The following is a 25,359-nucleotide window of genomic DNA, read 5'->3' on the forward strand; positions in this document are numbered from 1 at the left end:
TAACTTCTGCCCTACACAGGAACCAGGTATGTACAAGGCAAACAGACATACTTGCAAGGCAAAACATTCATACCATAAAAGGAAATTAAAATGTAAGTTAAAAATATCATGATGGATTAAAAATAATATACATGTATTTAATGCATAGACATAAACCATGCAAAACACACATAAACATAAAATAAAGTGAAAGAATCAATTAATGGTTTGTCAAATGAAATATGTCAGATTAAGATGAACATTAACATACATTCTGTCCTATGTTGATTGTAGATATATATGTATATGAGGTAATATATACACAAATACACACGGATACATATTACATGAAAGGCTAAAAGGAACTAATTATGGGGAGAAAGGGAACTAAATAGGAGATTTTTAAAAAAATAAATATTGTATATTTTCACTCATGTATATAATCTAGTTTTAAGCATATAAAAAGAATACATGAAAATAGAAGGGGAATATTCAAAGGAGGAAAGGAAGCAAGCCAGGAGGAGTAAGGAGAAAAAAAAATGCTACTGGAAAAGCATATTAACAATGTAGTATGATATACATGTTTTAATATGATAGAATTAAATGCATTATTTTGTAAACTAACCAAATGTAAAAACAAAAATAAAAACAACAACAACAAAACAACCCCCAAACTTTTAAAAGAATGCATGGAGAATAAGAGATGACCTTGCCCCCAATAGTCATAATAGACATAAGAAAACTTATTCTTTGGGCCATAAACTGAAATAAATATCAAAAAAAATCTGTCATCTGAACACAACTCAGTAGTTAACATATTTGTTTTCTTCATGCTTTTCTAGAAGAAACTAATGCTAAGATAAAAAGAATTAAGAATCTGTGTTTGAAATCTTAAAAAGTTTTCTATGTATAATCAAGGAGAAAAATGAGGAAAACTGTCTTCTATATTTAGTATTTAGTGACAATGAAATGACTGAAATGTAACTTTTAAATATAGTTAACTGGGAGTTTCTAGCCTTATAGTCTCACATTACAGAGAAAGACTGAAAATTAATGATGCAAACATTTACAACATAAAAGAGGAAAAGGCTATATGCTCCTAAAGGCCATAAAAAGGCAAAAAGAAAAAAAAATAAGTGGGTGAAATGATAACAGAAACCCAAAATAGAGTAGACAAGGTGATCAAAATGTCCAAAACTGAGTTCTTTATAAAACCTGACATGCTACTGTTGAAAGAGCAAAAAGTGGCATAACTAGAATGAGAAAAAGAATATGACTATAAAGATACTTTAAAATACTAAATTATGTCATTAACCCAAAATACTTGGAAGCCTTGGGTAAAATGTATAGTACTAGATCAATAATAGAAATAAACTTTAAAAAGTCTGAATAATTCAGATTTCTGTTGCAACACTTTACAATATTTTAACATTTAAATGAAGCTACAAGAGCAGACTTAAAAGTATTACTAGTGAATTTTGTCAAATATTTAAGAAAATGGCACCTCTTACCATACACAAACTCTCTGAAGTATTTGGAAAAAGGAAAAACACCTTTTCATTTGGAAACTAGACTTTAATTAAAGGCTACATTCACTCATTAGCAAAGATGCAAAAATATTAAACAATATTGGCAATCATTACAGACAGACTATATATTATAGATGCCTCATAATCATAATGAGTTTGTCTTAGAAATCCAAAGATAGTTTAACATTTTCAAAAACTAAAACTATCCATGCACTTTAATAACATACAAGTATTAAGAAAAACATGTAACATTCGGTGTATACAGAGGGCAATGAAGACCCAACATTCAGCTGATAATCAAATCAACTCTGAGATGAACTACTCATAATGAAATTCTAAAAAAAAAAAAAGTGCACCTAACCAAAAATCTATTACAAACATCATACTATTTATGAATAGTTAGAAATCCTCTTAAAATCAGGGATAAGAAAGTGACCTTGCTCTAATTTCTCTTAATGTATAACACCTTTCTGGAGTACTTGTATATATACAACAAAAAGGAATAAAAAGTACTCATTACAAAAGAAATAATCAAACTAACACTTTTCAGATAATATAAATATTTAAATGCATATATTCTCCAATACAACAACCTTATTCTTAGTCACATATCACCCAATTTTTCCCAATGTACACAGAACATATATTAAAAAATTATCATACTGGTATTTCTTATAATGATAGGGAAGCTAATCTCAATCCCATCACTAAAAGAATGAAAAAGTAAATTGTGGTATATAATACACTGAAAAACTACATAAGAATGAAAATGTGTTTTTAAACACTTAATGAATTATAACTAATATATTTTTAAAATAGTAATGATACTGCATATATACTATTTAAAAACATGAAATATATCAATATACTTTAAGAGTGTACAAGTTTTATGTAATATATAAAGAAATATACTAAAGTCATAATTGTCAACTTTTAGATAGTGGCAGCTGTAGAAAAGAAGAATTTAATTGATGATGTTTTATAGTATTTTCTAAGCCAAATAGAAGGCTCTTGGGAATGTTTTTTTTTCTTTCTTTTTCTTAACTTTCTTAAGAGGGAAGAATTAAAATTATAGGAGTTAAAAAGAATTTACAGAAGTTAGTGTTTGTTTAGCATAGAGTATGGATTTCATAAATTATAGCATCATTTACTAAGTCACCTATTTTAATTGAGAAATTTATATCAGAAGTTTTTGTCTTTAAAACATACTTAAAACTACTATGTGTTATTATATAATAGTTTTCTGTATTATAACATGCCAAAAAATTAGGATTCATAAAAGTCACTGTATATAAAGAAAGAAGTCTTAGTTTAAAATAGAATTCATCCACTTACTACAAAAAATTGTGGCAATATATTCTTTAAACTGTTAGCAAGTCCTATAAATACAACAGTTCAAAGGCTATTGTAGTACAAATGCCACCAGCCAGATTATATAATTCTCTTGATGACAAAAGTGGAATGGAAAAATATACTGGCAAGAGAAAGAAAACAAAAGAGTTTCAGAGAGAAGGCTGGACACTCTAAAGTGATGGCTCAGTGATTACTAGCATTTGCTGCTCCTGCAGAGGACCAGAGCTCAGTTCCCAGCACCTATATCATTTAGCTCACAATAATCTCTTACTCCAGTTCCAGGAAATCTGACATTCCTTTGGTCTCTGTGAATACCCGCACTCATGTTCATATACTCTGATACAAGTACACACACATTCAAGTAATTACAAATAAATACTTTTTAAAGTGCTCCACTAACAGCAATTCTAGCATAAGACAGTGGTACCAATACCACAGACTATGTATTTGATAAGTGGCATTATGCTTTCCATTTTCTGGCTTTTTAAGTTACCAGCACTTTGATTACTATTGTGTGTTTTTTAGGGAGGCAAATTTGGGATCAAAGAATCAAGTGAGACCATCTGAACTAAAAGCAACTTTAAAGATAATTTTATTTGAAACATAAACCTATTGATTAGTGGTTTTCAACCTTCCTAATGCTACAACCCTTTAATGTAGTTGTTCATGTTGTAGTGACACACCAACTGTAACATTATTTTCATTGCTACTCCATATTTGCAATTTTGTTACTTTTATTGCTCTATTGTTAGAGGCCTCTAACAGACAATCAGGGTATCTAATATGTGATCCCTGTCAAAGTGTCCTTTGACACCTCAAAGGGTTCTCAACACACAGGCTAAGAACAGCTGCTATAATAGTTGGATAAGCATGGAATAAGGAATAGAGAAAGAGATACTCAAATGCATTTTAACTGTTACAGGGAATTTCTCAGAATGTATCTTTAAATTGTATTGAAAGGAGGACCCAAATAAAGCATTAACAGCATTCTGTTGATTCTAAAAGCTATAAATTACATATACATTGGCAGAGAACCAATTTAATGGCCAAATTTGAAGTACTGTAAATACTGAAACTAATTCTGGTAAAGAGGTTACACTTCCATTGGCATTCAGTAAGGCTGACTTAACTGATTAGAATTTCCATGACTCTGGAGGGCTTGGAATTTTGCAGGTCAGGGGTCTAATTTACAATTTGCCTTGAGCTATCTTTAGTCCCCTTAACAGCCATTCCTTGATCACCTCTGTCTGGCCTAACACCCAGTGACTAAAAGATAAAACCTTCTGAAATGTATCACAGAGCAGCAGCTTCCACCAACCAAAAAGCTAAGAGTATTCTCAGACATGAGGCCCATAGCTGAGATTTTCCCTCTTTGCTATAAAAGCCACCTATCTGATGTCTCCACTCATGTATTATAAAACAGCCTTTATTTATGACTTTCTTCTGTTACAATAAAAATATCAGTGAACTATCACCATGTTGTAACATGGAGTTTGGAGAACCAGAATCTATGTTCCTAGGCCATGGTTAATTATATTTGGCTTCAGAATTAACTATGTTACCCCCTTTGAAGTGAGAACAGTTGTTTATGATGACAGTGCCTTGATAAAAACACATAAATGCTGGCAAGTCTGATACTGATATCTAACTTGTTTTGCTTTAGGACTTCAGGTGGGTGACTCATGTGATCTGCAATGACTAACAGCTAATTTCAAGGAGCTAGCTATCTCTTTGTATAAATACAGCCCCAGGTGATACCAGTCCAGAATTCCCTTTTTGAACTCAGAGCATGTCCAGTACTTATTATCTACTTCATTGGTCTGTAACCGCCTTCAAGTTAGAATGCCTATTAAAAAATCATAGCTACAGAAAATAGCCCCAGAACAATGCACAAAGTAATAGTCAAAACTGTGCATACAATTTTAAAACATTTAGTAAGTCCACACATCAGCATTCATCTGAATTAGTAGGAGTTACCTTGCAATGGTATTCATCTTTATCCTCATGTACGTGTGACCTCTGACCCGTAGATCAGAAGTTGCTCAGAGACAGTAGTATTCTTAACTTCATATATCCACTACATAGTTATATGACTTAGTCTATAATAAAGACTCAAATTCAAGTACATTAACAATTAACTATTAACAGAAAGTCATTTGCTCATTTTGTCTCTCCTATGCCTCCAGTGCTGTGTATGAAAATAAGCATTTTAAGATAAATGTCCCCATTCTCCAGGAATTCAGTCTAATGAAAGAGAGATAGGTAAACATGCTTCCAAGGGTGGAGCTGCTTAAATAAAAGGTAAAATGATGAGGAAAGGAACAGGAATAACTGGTAGAAAACACTCATCTTAACATCCTCAGGTGTTGGAAGGACATCAGTTTAGACTAGGAAAACAGAAAGCTTCCAGTAAATGAATTGCACTCAAATTAAATCCAATAGTATGATGACTTACAAGTGGGGTGATAAGAAGGGAGGAAAGATAGCACATACTACTGGAGTAGCCCTTATTTATTTACCTACTAATTTTTCATTCCTGTAACTCAGCACTAAAATCTATATAAAGTCACAGTAATTCAACCCAGCTTCAATTAAATTTTTAAAATGAGTTACACCATTGTACAAATAGTAGATGAGCATACTTATCCAAAGACAGGACAAAAAGTTATAAGGCTGAATTGTTCTATCACAGCCAATCTTCCCATACACTATGATGAGATTTTTACATTTTATAAACGGATATATTCTTCAAATTTTACTTCAGGTTATTTATGGAAGGTAGCCTGAGTCCCAATTATTTTCTGCCTCTAAACTGGGGGGGGGGGGGGGGGGGCTGGTTTATACATAAATGAACCAAAATGAGTAATCAAATGATTTGGATAGTTACACCTGACCATAACTTCATATAATAGATTGAAGGGCAGTTCATTTTTACTAGGTACAGGTTATTTATATTGAGGGTTCTTCTGAGGAGTATTATACAATACAGTTTTCTGGACCTGACTTAGCTACTGTACACAAGAACACACAGAAGTTGTAGTTACCTCTACAATACAGGTTCAAGCCCATTAAAGTCCCAGCACTAGTGGGAGAGGGGCTACTGGGGCCCCACCTCTAGCTGGCATTTGAAGTACTGGCACTTGAAGCTGTTGGAGTTGGGAGAATCACTTTCCTCAGGTGGTGACTACTGGAAGTTTGCCCATGCCTCAGTGGATGACCCCACACCCATGTGAATAGGCGCAGCACTAACTGGACTCTGTGAGTTAAAAAAAAAAAAAAAAGAACACTTTAATACTTTTCATTTAAAAGATATAGTAACCGCATATTTTGTTATTGGGAACACAAGGCAGGCTAGACAAAATAAAAGTAACCTGCATTATCAGAACAGCAAACAAAAACTTTCAACGTTATTGCCTCCAATCCTTCCAAATTATTTAGGAAAGAGCTAATAAATTTTAAGTTACTGGGGATTCAAGTATCTCACACTTCACAGTATGTTCATAAAATACACTTTGATAGACAGTACCATTTCTTTTTCCCTTAAAAATACCTTTCTAGGGTTGAAAGGTTAGATAATATGCTTTCCAAATGAGTCAAGTGGGTGACAGGGGATGTATGCCATGCCTTAAATCAGAAGGTTTTTTTTTTTTTTTTTTTTTTTTTTTTTTTTTTTTTTTTTTTTTTTTAAGAACTGGGGAAATAAAACTGATTCACAGTTCAGTGCTCTCCACTTTATTGTACTATTAAAGTTACAGTGCATTATTTTTTAAAGTGCAACTGAAACTGGAGCTTTCTCAGCCATCCATTCTTTTCATGATCTGCACCTTTCCTCAAAGGCTAACATTTTAATATTCGGCGCATCTTGGCTGGTCCTGCACAAGCTATGGTAGTAATATTTTCTCTGTGACATAGTTTAATCCATCACAAAGTTTACCTGTATTTCAGGTTTATAAACTAATGAAGCCAAAGATGGTCTAACATGAGCTACTGAACAATTACCATTACCCACATTTTATTTTTTTGCCACCTGGAAAAATAACCAAATTATTCTATTTTGTCTAATGCCAACCTCTGGAAGAAGTAAGGATTGCAGCAACGTGGAGCTGCTGTGATGGATAGAGTTATAGTAGTGAAAAACAATTTCATATTCATGACATCACCAGGCAGCTTTAGTCTCAGCTCATACTAATTGCGTAAATGGCTGCACAGGTTTTGCTGATGGACTTCTTGGCTTGAGCAACCTGAGCTTCCTCAAGCATGCAGCGGGAACAGAAAGCGAGCACAATTAGTTGCAATTGCCCAACCTCATCACCAGTCACCTGCATTCAGTAGACGGCAGTTCGCCAAAAGCTATTTGTCCACGTACTGCTTTCAGAACCTGCATCTCCGCCCCCAAACCGTAGGCAAACTCCAGGCGCCTCCCCCCCGTTTCAATTTCAATTATGCCAAAATTCACTGATAAGGCAGGTGACAGAAATCCTCCACAAGCGGCTGAACAGGCTCAATTATTTCGGTCTGTCCACAGGCTCCCCTGACTCTCCCTACATCCTACCATGGCTGCGGCAAGGAGGGAGGAGAGGGCAAAAAAGCCAAACCCGGCTGCAGGAGCATACCCTTCCGCGCCACCTCGCCTTTATTCCACACGCGGACCAAAAGGTCAACCCTCTGGCGTGTCCCCGGCTCCCCCTAGACCCCGGTAGCACCTTGAGCGACGGAAAGGATACTCTCCATGTTCGACATGATCTCACGGGTTCGCCGGGCGGGAGGAGGGGCGAGAGTCCGGTAACACGCAGGACCGGGGCAGAGGGACCCACAAGTGGTGGGTTGCTAGAGCGCGCGAAAGGTAGCCCTTGTGCCTGGTTTCGAGGGTTCCGAGCCCACTTCCTGTTTCGGTTTGGAACCCGCGGGCCTGGGACGACGCCAAAATGGCTGCAGTGAGTAGCTTCGGTTAGAAAAGGCTGCGGTCGCACGGGGGCGGTGGAGGTCTGAGAGTTTAAGCTTAGATCCCTCCCCCTTAGATGCTTCACGTGCGCTCTTGATAACTGCGTTTAACCTGGTCAGGCATCCAACCAGTCTTCTAGTTCTTTCTTTTGCCAACCGGGACTCTGCTTAATCTTCTTCCCCACCTCGTCCCTCTGCTTTCAAACTGTCTTTGGCATTCCCCCATCCCTTTTTCTCAGAGCTTAAGTCTTAAAGGATGAAGACAAAGGTATAGGACTTTTAAAGTACTTTTTAAAAATTCTAACAGTGTAAAAAAATGGCTTGAGGGGTTAGTGTGGTTGATAATGTTGAGGTTTTAAAGTTTTGAGAGCCTTAGAGTTTTAGCCTGGAAGGGGAGAAGGGAAAAGTTAGGCTCTGCTAACGAGGCAATATTGCTACGAAATACCTTCTCATACTAGTCGGGTTATTTTATTTTTCTAAAGCATATCTGATATATGATACAAAATTAATATTAAATCTTTATAATGAGTGGAAGTGGGTTATTATAAACAGCAGATAGTGCTTGGCGTTTCTACATTCAGCTTAACGAAAATGTCCAGAGGTGAATTTATTAGACACTCTCTCTGGACTTAGTAAAAGAGAATGTTAAGCATAATTTTGGCGTTTCAATTCAGTACCATAAAACTACATGTAGTCACATATTGTTCTGAAGGATGCTATAATTATAACTGATGAATTTCAGAAGTTTGGCGTTTACCTCGTCTTTAAATTCACCCTGTGTGTGTGCAATGTCATAAACTTTTTGTCCTTAGGATTATTACTTTTTCAACAGAACTGGCTCTAAAACTGAATATTTTCTTATTTTGTGTTAATGATAGTTGGTCATAAGCTTCAGACTGTTTTCTAACTATAAACTGCCGGTGCTTCTTTGAAAAAAAAAAAAAAAAAGAACACTTTTACAATACAAGGTTCTGTGAAAATGCAATCTAGAAATCATTCCATTAGGCAGAACCATGTAATAATTATTTTTAGTTTTGCATCTCATTTTATATTTGAAGAATAGTACTTACAAAAATTAAAACTGGAAATTTCGTTCGTTCTTTGTGTGAGTTAAAAAGTTGTATTTCATTGCTGGAAAACTAAGTTTAGGGGATAAAGGTAAAGATAGACGCTTTGAAAAACTTTCCTTTAGCACTTATTATTTTTAACATCATTTTGTCAATAAAACTGTAAGTACCATAACACTCTACCAAAACTTAAACATTTGGAAGTTTAAAAGGTTATTGGTAGTTATATGTATGTAATGTGTAAAACTAAACCTTAAATTTAAAAAAATCAAATTATAGAATTTCTCAGGAAGCAACTTCTTTGGATAAGTTCACGTATAATATAAGATATTTGTTTAGAGAGAGTATTTGCTTTTGCTGTCTGTTTTAATTTAAAAAATATTGTTATAGCCTATGCTAAATACATAGAAACTTAATAGGTATTTAGTTTTTATAACTTCTTTTCTGTTTTGAATCCCCAAAGTTACCCTTGTATGTTCATGAATTTCTGATTTTAAGGTTAGTTTTAGAAAAAAAAAATTTAACTTAGCCACTGAAATTAACCTGCTTAACATTTATGTGTATTTACTCACAATACCTGCTGGTGAAAGAAATGGCTGTTAAGATCATAAAGCAAGTTAGAAAAAAAATAGAAAATAGACTGTAGAATAAATTGTTTTATTGTTTGATACGTATTAAATAGTATTTGTAAAATACATAAAATATATGCACCATAATTTTTTGTCTATGACATTTAAAATAATTCATTTGTGACATGTCACCCAGTTTAAGGAAGAAAACTTACTGTTTTCTATAAATTCACCTGCATATACTTAATACACTTTTCTAACTTCAGTCCTCTTTTCAGAAGCAGCCTCTTGTTTTAAGTTCATGTATAATTTCCCTGTTTTTTTAAAACTAGTTTGCTATAGTGTTTGATTTCCAATCATTATATAACTTAGGGTAGCCTGCTTTTGGACTTTCTTACATAAATTAAATCACACTGCTTTGTGTTCCTATCTTGTCATCATAAAGTTCCTCAATTGTGTTATAATATGTAGTGGTGCTGTATTTATTTTGCCGCTCTGAAGTAGTATACTGCATGAATTTACCCTAATTTATCTGTTTTCCTAATGATGGCTTATTGGGTTGTTTTTAGGTTGATATGACCTTACATGTGTGTTCATTTAACTTTTATTTTGATGAAAGATAGCTTTTAAAATGCCAAGTGGTATCTATAAAAACTTTGCTTCTCTTAGTAAGCTTAGGCAAATTTATTTTCTCAGTTTTCTTATATTCATATGTCCTTTTCTTTTTAATAATCTTATTCTTTTGCTTATGTGACTGCCTTTCTATTGGGTGTAACAAAACACTGTCTCATCAAGTAAGGTGCTTCCTTTTAATATGGTTACCCATAGCTTCTTTGGGGTCCAAGCTAACTATGAAGATGTAAATATAACAACATAAGTCACATGTGGATAAGTAAATATGGTTAATTTCATCTCTTGTACTTGGAAGGATGCACTGTAATTTCTATGACTTTTTGCTGGAATAATGGAGATATAAAGTATGAGTGAATATTGTGTCTTAATTTGACTCAGTAGCTATTACATTTTTTAAACCATGGCCTAAATGAAGCTAATATGAATAATTATAATAGTTCCTGAAGAAATTGAGTTGTTTTCATGATTAATCATGGTTAGTTCTATAATTGAGTCAGTTACATGAATAAACATTTTAAATGAAAATATTTAAAAAAATAGTTTTAGGATCCTAAACAATAAAATTTTAATATTTAATTTGACTGCTTTGTGACAATGTTTTTGTGACTTTTTAGCAAATGACGCTGAAGTACCTAGAAACTTTAATGGCTCATTGAAGTTAAGCCCCACTGAATGAAAAAAAAGGTGGGGAGGGTGGGAATGCACAAGGAATGAACATAGTGTAGCTTTATATAATATTTCTCAAATTTTTCTGTTCTTATTATAATTTCAGGTAGATAACCCTAACTTTTTTAAAGTATGATAGAATAAATTTGGAGATAGCCCCCAAAAGTCTGTATTTTGCCTCTGCTTACAAAGCAGAAACGAATATTCAAGTATATAATCATGAATTCTTTACTGAATGTAATGGCTTAGTTTAGATGGAATTTAACAGTTTATAAAGTGTCTCATAATTATTTCATTTGATAGTTCATATTTTGTGGTAACCTGGCCAGGTATTATCAACATCTTTACCAATTAGAAAATAATTGCAACAACAACAACAACAAAAGCTTTAAAAAGATGTTTTGCTTGAGATAGTTTTAAATAGATAGGCTTATTTATACCCATTTTCCTAAGATTCTAATGCAATTCTTTTAACTATGTACAGCAGGTAGACTGTATAGGAGTGCACGAGTTATCAAAAGTGAGACCGCTTCTGTTCCTTGCTTTTTCTACATTAGCTACCCATTTACTCTAAGAGAAACAAATTATTTCCCTGTTGTGCAGTCTCTCAAGTTTGTCTATAAGAGAAATAAGTTCAGTATAAGAAATGCTACAGAAGCTTTCCTGTTCATAATAGAAAAACATTTTGTTCTGCCATTTCAGATTTCATTTGCAAATTGTACTAGCAAAAAACTATTCAAGTAACTGATGAAAGAGATTAGAGCCACTGAACAGATAAAGCTCTATGTCCTAAGGCAAATAGAGGGCCAAATAAAAAATAGGTTAAACAGAAGCAATACGGTCAGGTGTGGTATCATAGGCCTAGAAATCTAGCAAGTTCTAGTCCAGCCAGGAACAAGATGATTTTGTTAAAAGTAGTTTCCTTTCTCTACGACCTTTTCCAGCATGAGTCACCCCTGGAGTTTTTTTTTTTTTTATGTATTACTATTTATTTAAAGCAAACATACTTTTACTTATATTTTATCACACTGATATTTTTAACAAAATAACGTATAATAAAGTAAAACAAAACCTGTCACATCAAAGATGGACAAGGGTATACACCAGAAGGAAAAAACCCAAGAGAATTCACAAGAATGAGATGCCAACTCATTAAAACCCACATGTATCCTATACAAATACTAACCTGAAAGCTATACTCTCTATATAAAGTACCTGGTTCAGACCGTGTAGGCCCTTTGACTTCTGCTTCAGCCTCTGTGATTTCTTCTTTTTTGTATGTGGGGGGGGGTTAAATTTTTATTTTTTATATTAATTACAGTTTATTCACTTTGTATCCTGGCTGTAGCCCCCTCCCCCATTCCCTACCAATCCTACCCTCCCTCCCTCATCTCCTCCAATGCCTCTTTCTAAATCCACTGACATGGGAGGTTCTCCTCCCTTTCTATCTGACCCTAGCTTATCTAGTCTCATCCAAACTGGCTGCATTGTCCTCTGTGGCTGGCAAGGCTGTTCCTCCCTCAGGGGGAGGTGATCAAAGAGCCAGCCACTGAGTTCATGTCAGAGACAGACCCTGTTCCCCAGCCATTCTGATGGGTGTGAGGTAGAATCTCAGGGTCATTTGGATTTGCATTTCCCAAATGACTAAGGACACTTAGCATTTCTTTAAGTGTTTCTCTGCCATTAGCTATTCCTCTATTGAGGATTCTCTGTTTAGCTCTGTACCCCATTTTTTAATTGGATTACTTGATTTGTTGGTGTTTAAGTTCCTAAGTTCTTTACACACTCTGAATATTAGCCCTCTATCAGAGGTAGGGTTGGTGAAGATCCTTTTCCAATCTATAGGCTGTCGTTTTGTTCTGACAAGAGTGTCCTTTGCTTTACAGAAGCTTTTCAGTTTCATGAGGTCCCACTTACTGATTGTTGATTTTAGAGCCTGTGCTGTTGGTGTTCTGTTCAGGAAGTTGTCTCCTATGCCAGTAAGTACCAAGCTCTTCCCCAATTTTTGTTCTAACAGGTTTATTGTGTCTGGTTTTAAGTTAAGGTCTTTGATCCACTTGGACTTTAGTTTTGTGCAGGATGTTAAATACGGGTCTACTTTCATTTTTCTACATGTACACATCCAGTTAGAGCAGTACCATTTGTTGAAGATGCTGTCTTTTTTCCATTGTATTGTTTTGGCTTCTTTTTCAAAAATCAAGTATCTGAAGGTGTGTGGGTTTATTTCTGGATCTTCTATTCCATTCTATTGATCTACCAGTCTTTTTCTATGCCAGTACCGTGTCGTTTTTATTACTGTTGCTCTATATTACATCTTGAGATCAGGGTTGGAGATATCGCCAAAAAAAATTTTATTGTATAGGATTGTTCTAGCTATCCTGGGTTTTTTTGTTTGTTTGTTTTGTTTTGTTTTTCCATATGAAATTGAGAATTGTTCTTTCAAGGTCAGAAAAAAATTGTGTTGGTATTTTATGGGAATTGCATTGACTCTGTAGATTGCTTTTGGAAGGATAGTGATAGCCATTTTCCCTATGTTAATCCTACTGATCTACAAGCATGGGTGATCTTTCCATCTTCTAATATCTTCTTCAATTTCTTTCTTCAGAGACTTGAAGTTTTTTTCATACAGGTCTTTCAATTTCTTGGTTAGAGTCACACCAAGGTACTTTATGTCATTTGTGGCTATTGTGAAGGGTGTTCTTTCCCTAATTTCTTTCTCAGCCCTTTTGTCTTTTGTATACCTGAGGGCTACTGAATTTTTTTGTGTTAATTTTGTATCCAGTCACTTTGCTGAAGGTGTTTATCAGCTGAAGGAGCTCTCTGACTGATTCTCAAGTCAATTCTATCAGAGTTATTCTCATGGCTCTTATTACTTTGTCTAGTAAATTGATTAGAACAATGCCTAATTTATTTTTTATATAATTTTGAGTTCTCTATATTTTACTGCACTCAGTAATTTGGGGATATACATTATATTCAGAAAGTATATTAGTGATTTGGGAATATTTTTATTCCACAGTGTGGTCTATACCTTTTTATCTCTGGGTAAAGATTTCTGAGGTGTTGCTATAGGCATTTGAGGCATTTCTTTGAAAGATGGGACTATTTTATGTGGGATAGGATGCTTAGTATCATTTCTGGCCTCAGTTTTCACATAGCAGCTAAACACTCCTCTCTCTAAGTTATGTTAACCAAATATGCCTCCAAACATCACTAAGTATTCTCTAGGGGATAAAATTACCAGTTATGATTTGCTTAATTTCACTTTACAATTGTGTAACATTGCTTCTATTATTAAGCCTTCAAGATTGAGAACAGTAACAGTAACAGAAACAGATGTCATCCTGCTTTGCTCAGACATTATAGTAAGAACAAAACAATATTATCATGTCTAACTTTTGAAATTATACACATACACACAAAGTTGGTAAAATTAAAATCCAGATATGTTGCGTGTGTGTGTGTGTGTGTGTGTGTGTGTGTGTGTGTGTGTGTGTGCATGGGCACGAATATGTGTATGTGTTTGCATTTGTATTTCTATGGGTGTGGATGCACCTGTTTGTGAACATGTACTGTGAAAGCCCAAACTTATTCTTAGGTGTCTAGGTGTCTTTACTCTATATTTTTTGAGGTAGAATCTCTTCCTATACCAACAGTGCTCATGAATTCTTATTAGTCGAGCTAGCCAGCATTCCCCAGAGATCTTCTGTTTTTGCTTCCTGAGAGCTAGGATTGCAAGCTACCACCTCTGTCTAGCTTTTACTTGGATTATGGTGATCCAGACTCTAGTCCCCAGGCTTGCACAGCAATCACATTATCTAATGATCCATCTCCCTAACGTCTGTGTGTGTGCGTGTGTGTGTGTGTGTGTGTGTGTGTGTGTGTGTGTGTGTGTGTTTTTGGGGGTTTCTCTGTCTGCAGCCCTGTCTGTCCTGGAACTCACTTTGTAGACCTGGCTAGCCTCTCTGAGTGCTGGGATGAAAGGCATGTACCACCACACCTCACTATTTTAAAGACATCTATGAGGTATATACTAGAATAATGGAACATTATTTTACTTTAAGGAAAGTAAAACTAATGCTATTTAATACATGAAATGTTTTTTTTGACTAAAAATTAAGATTCAGGAAATAATTAAGTCATATTAATTTTATGGATAATCTATCATTTTCAAATGTGACCTCAGAAGTTATACATACATACTTATTTCATGGATACTAAAATGAAATATTCCTTATTATGTGTTCATCACTCAGGAACTTACACTTAAGAAATAAAGTGTGTTGTCCACATAAATTATTGGTCTCATCTAGAATGCCTTTTTTTCTGATCTGGTTCATTTAGAATAGCCATCTTTAGGAAACAGTTATTATATTAGACAAAGGTTTGTAATATATAGGCATATCAGATTGTCTATTTCATTCAAATAGCCCTATATAAAGAATTTGTCCTATTTTTTCATCCTCTGTGAATCTCATAAGACTATTATTGTGAGGTTATCATGGATTTACTGAAAGTCCTAAATTAAAACAATAAAAAAATCAGGCAGTGATTCATATGTGGAAAATAATAACCTTAGGTCCTAGTGGCATAATGTTAGTCCAACCTAGAATTCATATAATTCTGGATTCTATTTCCAGCACCAGGGAGAGAGCTAGGGAATGGGGAGAAAAAAGAGAAAGGAAAAGGAAGGAGAAGAAAGGGTGTGGGTGGGAGAGGAAGGGAGGAAAGGGGTTGGAGAAGGAGGCAGGGAGACAATAATAGCCATGTATTTTGTCCCATTTTTCAGACTTCTCAGTGAAAATAAATGAAATTGTCCAGCACTTCAAGTCTAGCTCACTGAAGTTTCATTAACTTGAGGTAAGATATAAAGTTTAGCAAGACATATTTATAAATTGCAAGGAAATATAAGGTTACTCAACTTGTAAAAGAACATTTTTCTTGATGATATGAATTAAGCCTTTAATTTTAAATTTTTAGCCTGCAGATAAAGATGTACTTATGAACAATATAGAAAGCATCATCTTAAGAAATCTCGGAAAGTTACATTAGTAAATGATTATTCAACTTTGGGGAAAAGCAAAAATTATGAGCATGTATTTAGAAAGAATGTTCTCTTTTATTTTATTCATATTCTCTCTCTCTCTCTCTCTTTCTCTTTAAGCCAGTGAAATGTCTGACTGTCCAAGTTTGGTTTCTGTTGTTGTGATAAAACACTGAGCAAAACCTATTTGGGGAGGAAAGGGTTTATTCTATCTTATACTTCTAGGTCACAGTCCATCCATCACTGAAAGAAGTCTGGGTAAACACCAAAGTAGAGACCACATAGAAATGATTCTTAGTGGCTTGCTTCCCAAAGCTTGCTCAGCTTTCTTTCTTATACTACCCAGAACCATCTTCCATGGGGTCACACTGGCCACGATGGACTGGGCCCTTCCACGTCATTCATTAAGGGAAATGTCCCCACAGACTTGTCCACAGGCCAAACTGATGTAGGCAATTCCTCAACTGAGGTTCTCTCTTTCCAAGTGCACCTAGTTTGCTTCAAGTTGACAAAAACTAACCAGCACACTATTCTTTTCTCCTTATTGGTCTACATTATTACTATTATTATTATTATTATTATTATTATTATTATTATTATTATTATCATTACCATCTTCCTTTCATATGCTAACTATAACCTGTAGATACTTGGAAATCCAACTAGACAAAAACAAACTCAAGCTGAATTTATTTTCTATACTTTAGATCCATATTAGGGATTTTTTTGGGATATATAGAAAGCTGTGTAATTAGCATGAAGTTCTAGTCAATGTTGTTATATTATGCAAAAGAGGTTCAAACCAAAGATGTGGTACATTAAGGTTCAGAAACTCCACATTCCTTTTTCCTTTTTTAAAATATGTTTCATATAAAAATCACTTTACTGTAAGGAACACACAAAATAAAACATTATCCAGGTAGATTAATGTAGCCACTGAAACACTTGCCCAGATTAAACTCTATACATCTCTGTGAATTTTTATATCCTATGTTTATGATACTTAGATATATAACTTTGCATAGGGATTTTGTACTTTCAGTTTTTAAGATTTTGCACTTACGTTTTTAAGCTCATGTCTACCATAAATAGAAGAAAAAAAATGACAGATTTAAAAGTAGAAAACAGATTATCTGCACAGTATTTTATTATTCATAACTCTTTTGCCTGTATTAACTCTTTCCTCATCACTTAATATTAATTAACATTTCTTGGTCTCCTTTCTAAATGTTGTACTATACCCACACTTATTGATGTTTATTTGTGTACATATATATCCATTATGGGCTAGGATCTGTATATGAGGAACAACACATGCTTTTTTTTTAATTGCTTTTCTTTCACTTGTTTACCTCACTTACTGTTATATATTCTTAATCGATCCATTTTCAATATATTTTCTATTCTATATTGACATCTATAAAACCTTCTTACCATGTGCTGTCTATAAATTTGAAATAAAAATGGTACAATCAATGTGACATCTCCTAAAAAGTAACAGTAGTTATTGCATACATTATATTTACCCTCTTATTTGTGCCGTTTCTTCATTTAGTTTATATGCTTCTTAAGGGCCAAGTAATTTTGTTTCTCATGCAGCTTTTGAACAGTCAGACCAACATAATTCCTTACGAACTGTCAAAACTTACTAGGTTTCAATATTAGTGAGGCATTAACATGTTTTAATTAGAGCTATCATAAATTAGAGCTACATCTTTTATTCGAGACCTGTCTTCATATCCCATTTCATTTTTATAATTGGAAAAAGCTGTGTAAATTTTTAAGTAGTAAGAGATAAATCACTTAAATAACTTTAAAAATTTGATTTATTTTCAGTGGCCAATAATAGCCTCTTAAATCCTAGTGAAATAAATTCACTCAGCTATTACTAGTATGAGGTATATAGCAAATATTTTTAAATGAAAATTACACTTAATTGAGTGTGTATGTGTCCATGTCCATGTAACATGTACTTGTGCATGTCAGAGAACAACTTGCAGGTATCATCAGTTCTCTGTCTTCTTGGTGATAGAATTTAAGTCATCAGACTTGGCAACAAGTTTACCAATGGAGACATCTAATTGGCCCAGGTATTTAAAGTACATCAGATACTTTTGATGACTGTCAGGAATTAGACAGTCAGATACTTTTGATGACTATCAGTAATTAGACATAAATCTGCTTTCAATAAAATTAACAATATAAGATACTCCCATGAATTTCTGGTGACCTGTCTAATAATGATAAAAAATTATAAATTTGAGGCTAGCAAATTGTTTGTAATTTCATGACAGTAATATGATTAAGAATGAAATAATAATATTACTTGACTAATGAACCTATAATGTCTCAGCTATTAAGTTTCTATGAGAGTACCTTTTTTGATCAGTTTGCTAGTTAAGGGTGCCTTTATATTACGAATAGCCCCCAAATCCTCACTATATCATGTTGATGTTACAGGAAATAAATTCTGTTTTATTATTATTTTTGGACTGTATGAAGCATTTTTACCTGTAGAAATGAAGGAAGTACTTCAAAAAGAGTGTCATTTCTAAGATGGAGTAGGGAAATCTTGAAGGTTACAGTCATAAGAAAATGAGATCACATACATTGGGGAAATGTATATTTTTTATTGTACTCATTAGTTTACCTTGCTGCCTGTATCTGACTTACAGTTTCAGTTTCATTTAGAGAAGTTTTCTATGTATAAAAGTTCTCTGTATATATCACTGTTATGTCAAACTAATCAAGGGAAACCTGTGTTGAATCAAATTACTCAGAATATATTTCAGGTAACTCTTGATTTTCAGGGAATTTTTATCTTTTGAGTCATTCATCTTAGAGATTAATAGTAATGTTTCTTGTAAAACATTTTAACTGTCAAAGAATTGTGGCATAAACAAATTAATTTAGGATTTAACCTAAATTAGAACTAGAAAATAGTTTTTAGTAAGAAACAGTGGTTTTATTTTCTTAATGAAGAAAAAAAAAAAGATCCTGGAATGAAGAAATTACTAGAATGATGTGGAATGTTGTTAGTTATATGTGATATGGGAGAACAATGATGTGTTGTATTTAATAACTTACTTTCAGAGATACTATAAAATTAGCTCCACTTTTCTGCATATTTGTGATAAAGGCATAGAAGGATCAAAGGCTGCCTTGTTTGGGACAAGCTATGTATCAAAAATTGTAGAGAAAAGGAAGGAGACTCTATATATAGAAGTTTATAACTTCTGATTCACATTTTATGTAGTAGAAATATGACTTAGCACTGTATATATAAAGACACAGAGACATTGACACTAGAGAACCAGAAATTATATTTTATATGTATTTTATAGACATGTTTCCAATGAATAACTCTTTGTGACCTTTGCTATGACCTGATACATATGTTATATCATCAAATCCGCTATCTCATTTAAAAGAAAAAAAAATAAAAATTATTTTCCAAAACAACAGAATCAATGTATTATAGATGGTATAATTTTGATTCTAAAGGAAATATAAAAATATGTTTAAACAAAGCATTAAAAAATAAAGAATTTCATAGAAATTACAGACCACTGAATTTTAGTTCTCTCATACAGATTGAGTTTCTATTCTGTTACTTTTATTCATTTTTCTGATTAAAAAAATGAGTTCTATCTAAATTTAGGCAATACATTCTCTGGCTTGTTTTTAATCATGTATGTCTTTATATGTAGTATTTATACACTTGTGTATGGAAAATAAATGTGATCTTTTACTGGAATGGAATAAACTGATTTGACAAGTGATAAAAAAAATTTATTCTCTAAAGTATGTACATTCAAAGCTTTTTGATTGTTCTGTTTCTTCTTTTTAAGTTAGCATGCAAAATAATGAGATTCATTGTGGATTTTTCATACATATATATCATGATATTTTGTTGTTACTCATTCAAGTCCTTCACTTTCATTGCCCTAACACATGGAATCCATATTTGCATATATGAGTGTGTGTGTGTGTGTGTGTGTGTGTGTGTGTGTGTGTGTGTGTAAGAGAGAGAGAGACAGAGAAAGAGAGACAGGGACAAAGACAAAAAAGAGGGTGAAAGAAGAAAAGACTAGAGGGAAGACTATATATACATATATATAGTAGACACGTGCATATATATATATATATATTCATAGACATATTAAACAGATAAATAAAGCCTTGTGAATTTTATCACCCCTTAATTTTTTAGAATTAAAAGCTAAGCTATGGTAGTGTGAGTACCAGATAATTTATATATTTCTGCATAAAACGTATGTCTAATTTTACTCTGCATCAGATGTATGTCCTTAAACAATAATCTCCTTAACATGTATGGATAAAACCTAGAACCCCTGCTCAGATGTAGCCCATGGTAGCTCAGTATTCAAATGGGTTTCCCTAGTAAGAGGAACAGGAACTATATCTGACATGAACTCAATGACTGGCTCCTTTAACCCCCCCCCCCCCAAGGGAGGAACAGCCTTGCTAGGCCACAGAGGAGGACAATGCAGCCAGTCCTGATGAGACCTGATAAGCTAGGGTAGATGGAAGGGGAGGAGGACCTCCCTTAGCAGTGGACTTGGAAAGGGACAGGGAGGAGATGAGGGAGGGTGGGATTGTGAGGGAATGAGGAAGGGGGCTACGGCTGGGATACAAAGTAAATAACCTATGATTAATATTTAAAAAATAAAAATTAAAAAAGAAAATTACTATTTATATCATTAATAAAGCTAACAAAGTAATATAAAAACTTGGAAATATAATTCTTGCCAATGTTTTCCTAATACTATAAAAAATTACATATGAAGCCGGTTGTGGTGGCACATACCTTTAATCCCAGCACTCAGAGAGGCAGAGGCAGGTGGATCGCTCTGAGCTTGAGGCCAGCCTGGTCTACAAAGTGAGTCCAGAACAGCCAAGACTACACAGAATAACCCTGTCTTTAAAAAAACTGAAAACCAAACCAAACCAAACCAAACACAACAACAAAAAAATCTATATATAAAGTATCCAAACTAAATACCAGAATCTGTTCCATAATTTCTCATTTCTCATTAAGTAGCCAAAGTAACATATAACAAGGAAAGCAAATAACTTTCCTTGAGTTATCACTAGACTCTAAAGTGAAATGTCTGAATATAAGAAAGAAATTTTAAGGAAATTCAGTTCAGTGCAGTATAAATGAAGCCAGACCAAAGAAAGATAGAAGGAAGTAGTTTGTGCTTTCCCCTTCTTTTTTTTTAAGTTTTTTTTAAAATTCTTTATTAATTACACTTTATTCACTTTGTATCCCCCCTGTGGTTCCCTCCCTCCTCCCATCCCAATCCCTCCCTTCCTCCACCCTCTGCATGCATGCCCTTCTGCAAGTCCACTGATAGGGGAGGTCTTCTTTTCCTTCCTTCTGATCCTAGTCAATTAGGTCTCATCAGGAGTGGCTGCATTGTTTTCTTATGTGGCATGATAGTGCTGCTTCCCCCTCACGGGGATGTAATTAAAGAGCAGACCAATCAGTTCATGTCAGAGTCAGTCTCTGTTCCTATTACAATGGAACCCACTTGGATACTGAACTGCTATGGGCTACATCTGTGCAGGGGTCTTAGGTTATCTCCATGCATGGTCCTTGGTTGGAGTATCTGTCTCAGGAAAGACCCCTCTGCTCAGATTTTTTGGTTCTGTTGCTCTCCTTGGGAGTTCCTCTAGGCATATATCCAAAAGAGTCTCAAGTACACAATAAGGACATTTGCTCGACCATATTTGTAGCAGCTTTATTTGTAATAGCCAGAAGCTGGAAACAGCCCAGATGCCCCTCAATTGAAGAATGGATGCACAAATTGTGGTACATCTACACAATGGAATATTACTCAGCAATAAAAAAACAAGGATATCATGAAATTTGTAGGTAAATGGTGGGATCTGGAAAAGATCATCCTGAGTGAGCATTCCCAGAAGCAGAAAGATACACACAGTATATACTCACTCATATAGACATATAGGATAAACCTACTAAAATCTGTACACCTAAAGAAACTAATCAAGAGGGAGGCGTCTTGCTAAAATGCTCAATTCCTATCCAGAAAGGCAAAGAGGATGGACATCAGAAGAAGGAGAAAAGAGGGAACAAGTCAGGAGCCTGACACAGAAGACCTCTGAAAGGCTCTGCCCTGCAGACTATCAACGCAGATTCTTAGACTTAAGGGCAACCTTTGGGCAGAGTGCAGGGAATCTTATGAAAGAAGCTTTCCACTTCTTATAAACAAATGTAGTATAAAGAACTAGGGACTTTGCCATGGACTTCAAACATGGGATTTCTCATCTTGAAAAGACAGTGCAAAAAAAAATGTAGATAAAATATAACCAGGTTAATATCAGCAAACAAAGATTGATTGCCATGGACTGCTATTTTAGAAGAGAGAGAGAGACAGAGAGGGAGAGAGAGAGAGAGAGAGAAAGAGAAAGAGAGAGAGAATGCAAAACAGGAACTCACTATGTAGCCCAGGCTGGCCTAGAATTCAGAAAACCACATGCCTGTGCTTCTAGAATGTTGGTATTAAAGTAGTCCTACCATACCTGGCTCCTTGGAGATATTTGGAATTAAACTTGAATTTTATATCCTGACTGCCACCCATAACTTTGGCAAAATCAGTTGACTGAACTATAAAATGACAGTAGTTCCCTTTCCATAGAGATCTCATAAGGATTAAATGAGAAGATTTATTTAATGTATTTAGCAGACTATGGGAAAATAATTTCAAAAAATATTCAGAATGACATTTTACTTTTAAGAGCAGCAAAATCAGTAGCATAATAATTATAATATCAGTATAGTATGGCTGTACTTTCTTTGCCATAGTATGTAGTCTTTTGGTCAGCTTTCAATTAACCTGATTGTGTTAAATCTCACTTATGATATTTAATAGATTTTTATCACATGTCAAGAAAAGTTGGAATTATTGTGTCACTAAACAGATTGCTGCAGTGTGGCTGTGAGTTACGTGTGTGTATATCTCTTATGGAACTCATTATACAAATTCATCAGAAATCCTTAATGTGACTGCACATTCGATATTTAAATAAAAGTTATTACTTTGACTCTAATATAGATTTTAATATCATTTATTGCATGAACTACAATCAGGATTTGGTTGTTTCATGAAGTATACTTAAGTTGTAATGCATTCCACAAAAAAGTTAAAAAATATGGTTTGACTGTCATTTTCTGTAAAGATTTCAGAGATAGTCTTTGTCAGTGGACTTGAAAGCTAAGTGCTTTTTGTCCCTCTTCATTTTTTTTTTCTTAGTTTTTGAGACAGAATGTCATTCTGAAGCCTAGACTGGCCTCAACCTCCTGTGATTCTTCTACCTCAGCTGGCCAAATTCTAACATTACAGATGTGAGATATCACACCTGGCTGTAAACTCTGTTTTGGTTTGATTTGATTTGATTGGTTTTTGAACATAGGGTCTCATTCTAACATAGTCAAGCATGGTAATTACTTTGTAGCCAACGCTTGCCTTGAATTTACAATGGTCTTCCTATCATAGCCTCTAAATATTCATCAAACCAGTCATGTAATCCTTTGGCTCTGTAATGAAGGATAAAGGTTTGGATTTGTGTTGAATTGTTTATTGTTCTTTTCTTTCCATTTAAACATCAGTAGTCATATGAAGTGTGTTGTTATTATTCCCATTTTCAGATGAAAAACAGGAATAAATATTAAGTAACTTACAGTAACATTGTTTTCAAGTTACAAATATTCAGATGTTAGCATGTTAGGCTTCCAAGGCTATAATATTTCCTACTATGTGATGTTGCTTTATTTAAGACTCTTTAAGGTTTAAGAACCTTAAGTACTTAAGGTTAAGTACTCTTTAAGTACCATGTTGGGGACTTTACAAAATACTGTTTTAACTTTCATAGCATCCATGAGATATCTTATAAACAAAAGATATGAAGCCTAAATAAGTCAAGTAATTAACCTTTGATTACATAGCTATTAAATCAGAGCTGATATGTAGCAAATGTGCAGCTTGTTCATCATGTGGCTCTCCTAACAATGGGAATAAGGGCTGTCTCTGACTCTGTTGTCTGCTTTTGGGACACTTTACCCTAGCTGAACCTCTTTGTCTGGCCTTAGTGTAAGAGCATGCCCTTAGTCCTACAACACCTTCATGTTCAGGGCATGGGTACCATTGTGAACCTTTCCTTCTCTGAGGGGAAGGGAAGGGGGAGATCAACAGAGCAGGTTATGATGGCGGGGCTGGGAAGAAAGGAGGGAGCTGTGATCAGGATATAAAGTGAATAAATAAATCAATTAATGAGAAAATACCCTAATTTAAGTCTAGTAAAACTACCACACTTTAGTTCAAATAACTATTGAGAAATAACCGCAATTCAGTAGTTGTATGTTATCGTAATATAATACAATATCTTGTACTATACCCTTTGAAATGTATCTACAATTAATACCAGCTCTAAATATAATATTGTATTTTTGTCATTTAAATAAAGTATGGAGGTTCAAAATAGTATGGAGTATGAGGTATTCTGAAAATTGTTATAGAATTATTTTTAAATAGAATAAGGGGTTCCCTTTGATTTAAAAACCAGTTTATTACAGTTGGACAGGTTTAGACTTCCTGTGCCAGGAATACTGAGACGATAGGATTATCACAAGTTTTAGAATAGCTTAGTCTACATAGCAAATTCTAGATCTATCAGGACTATATATTAAGACGCTGACTCAAAATCAAGATAATTAATAATTAATATATTTTGTTGTATTTTATTTTACCTTGTTATGCAAGCCTGCAGCTTATAATATAGACCAGTCTTGCCTCAAACTCATGACAATCTTTCTGTCTCACCTAACCTAATACTGAGATGACAGGTGTATGCCACCAAACCTGACTAATTGTAAATAACTCAACATTTTTCAATATTGTTAAATTAGTTATGCATAGTAATCTAAATATCTACGTGTACTATATGATACCTGTTAAAAATACCCATAAAGTAAAGTGAATATAAAAGTTAGTAATGGACAGGGAGAAGGTGAAAAAGATTGAGACATCTTTTGTGGCCTTGAATTCTTACATCATTAAAAGGCAAACAGAATATATTGCAGTTGGTAGAGTGATTGTGTAGTATGCACAAAGCCTTAGGCCTAATTCTTAGTAACATATATACCAACATCACAGGAAAATCAGAAGTTCAAGGTCATTCTCAACTATATAACCAGTTAAGGCCAGCTTGCGAAACACAATGCTCTAGCTATGAATAAATAAATAAATCTAGAAGAAACTAAAAGCACATGTACACAAAAATATAAATGCTGTTAGCATGTTTGGATTTTTATCATTGATGGCTTTTAAATCAGTGGGATCTTTTGTGCAATCTCTTTAAATGACAAAATATATGCTGTGCTCTGATACATATTTAATTGGGCATGCATTCTGGCTTTCTAATCTCCTTAAGCCACAGTGTTCTCAGTCAGTAATTTAATTTTGAAATGAAATTGTTTAAAGTTAAACAGTTACTGAAGTGTGTAGTAATTTTCTGACAGTGTCTTTTCTGAT

General features: G+C 34.1%; 1 protein-coding gene across 1 annotated transcript in view; it reads right to left on the bottom strand.

Annotated features, from left to right (window-relative positions):
* The window catches only part of LOC129665391 (charged multivesicular body protein 1B2), a 50,412-nt gene extending 42,613 nt beyond the window's left edge, over window positions 1–7,799 (bottom strand). Inside the window, exon 1 of the mRNA XM_055592027.1 lies at window positions 7,586–7,799. Within this exon, the coding sequence (XP_055448002.1) occupies window positions 7,586–7,601 (16 nt within the window). The 5' untranslated portion in view covers window positions 7,602–7,799. The remainder of the gene's footprint in view (window positions 1–7,585) is intronic.
* Between the last annotated feature and the right edge of the window lie 17,560 nt (window positions 7,800–25,359).

This window comes from Psammomys obesus, unplaced genomic scaffold (assembly GCF_907164565.1).
Source record: "Psammomys obesus unplaced genomic scaffold, mPsaObe1.curated_primary_1811, whole genome shotgun sequence".
NCBI lineage: Eukaryota > Metazoa > Chordata > Mammalia > Rodentia > Muridae > Psammomys > Psammomys obesus.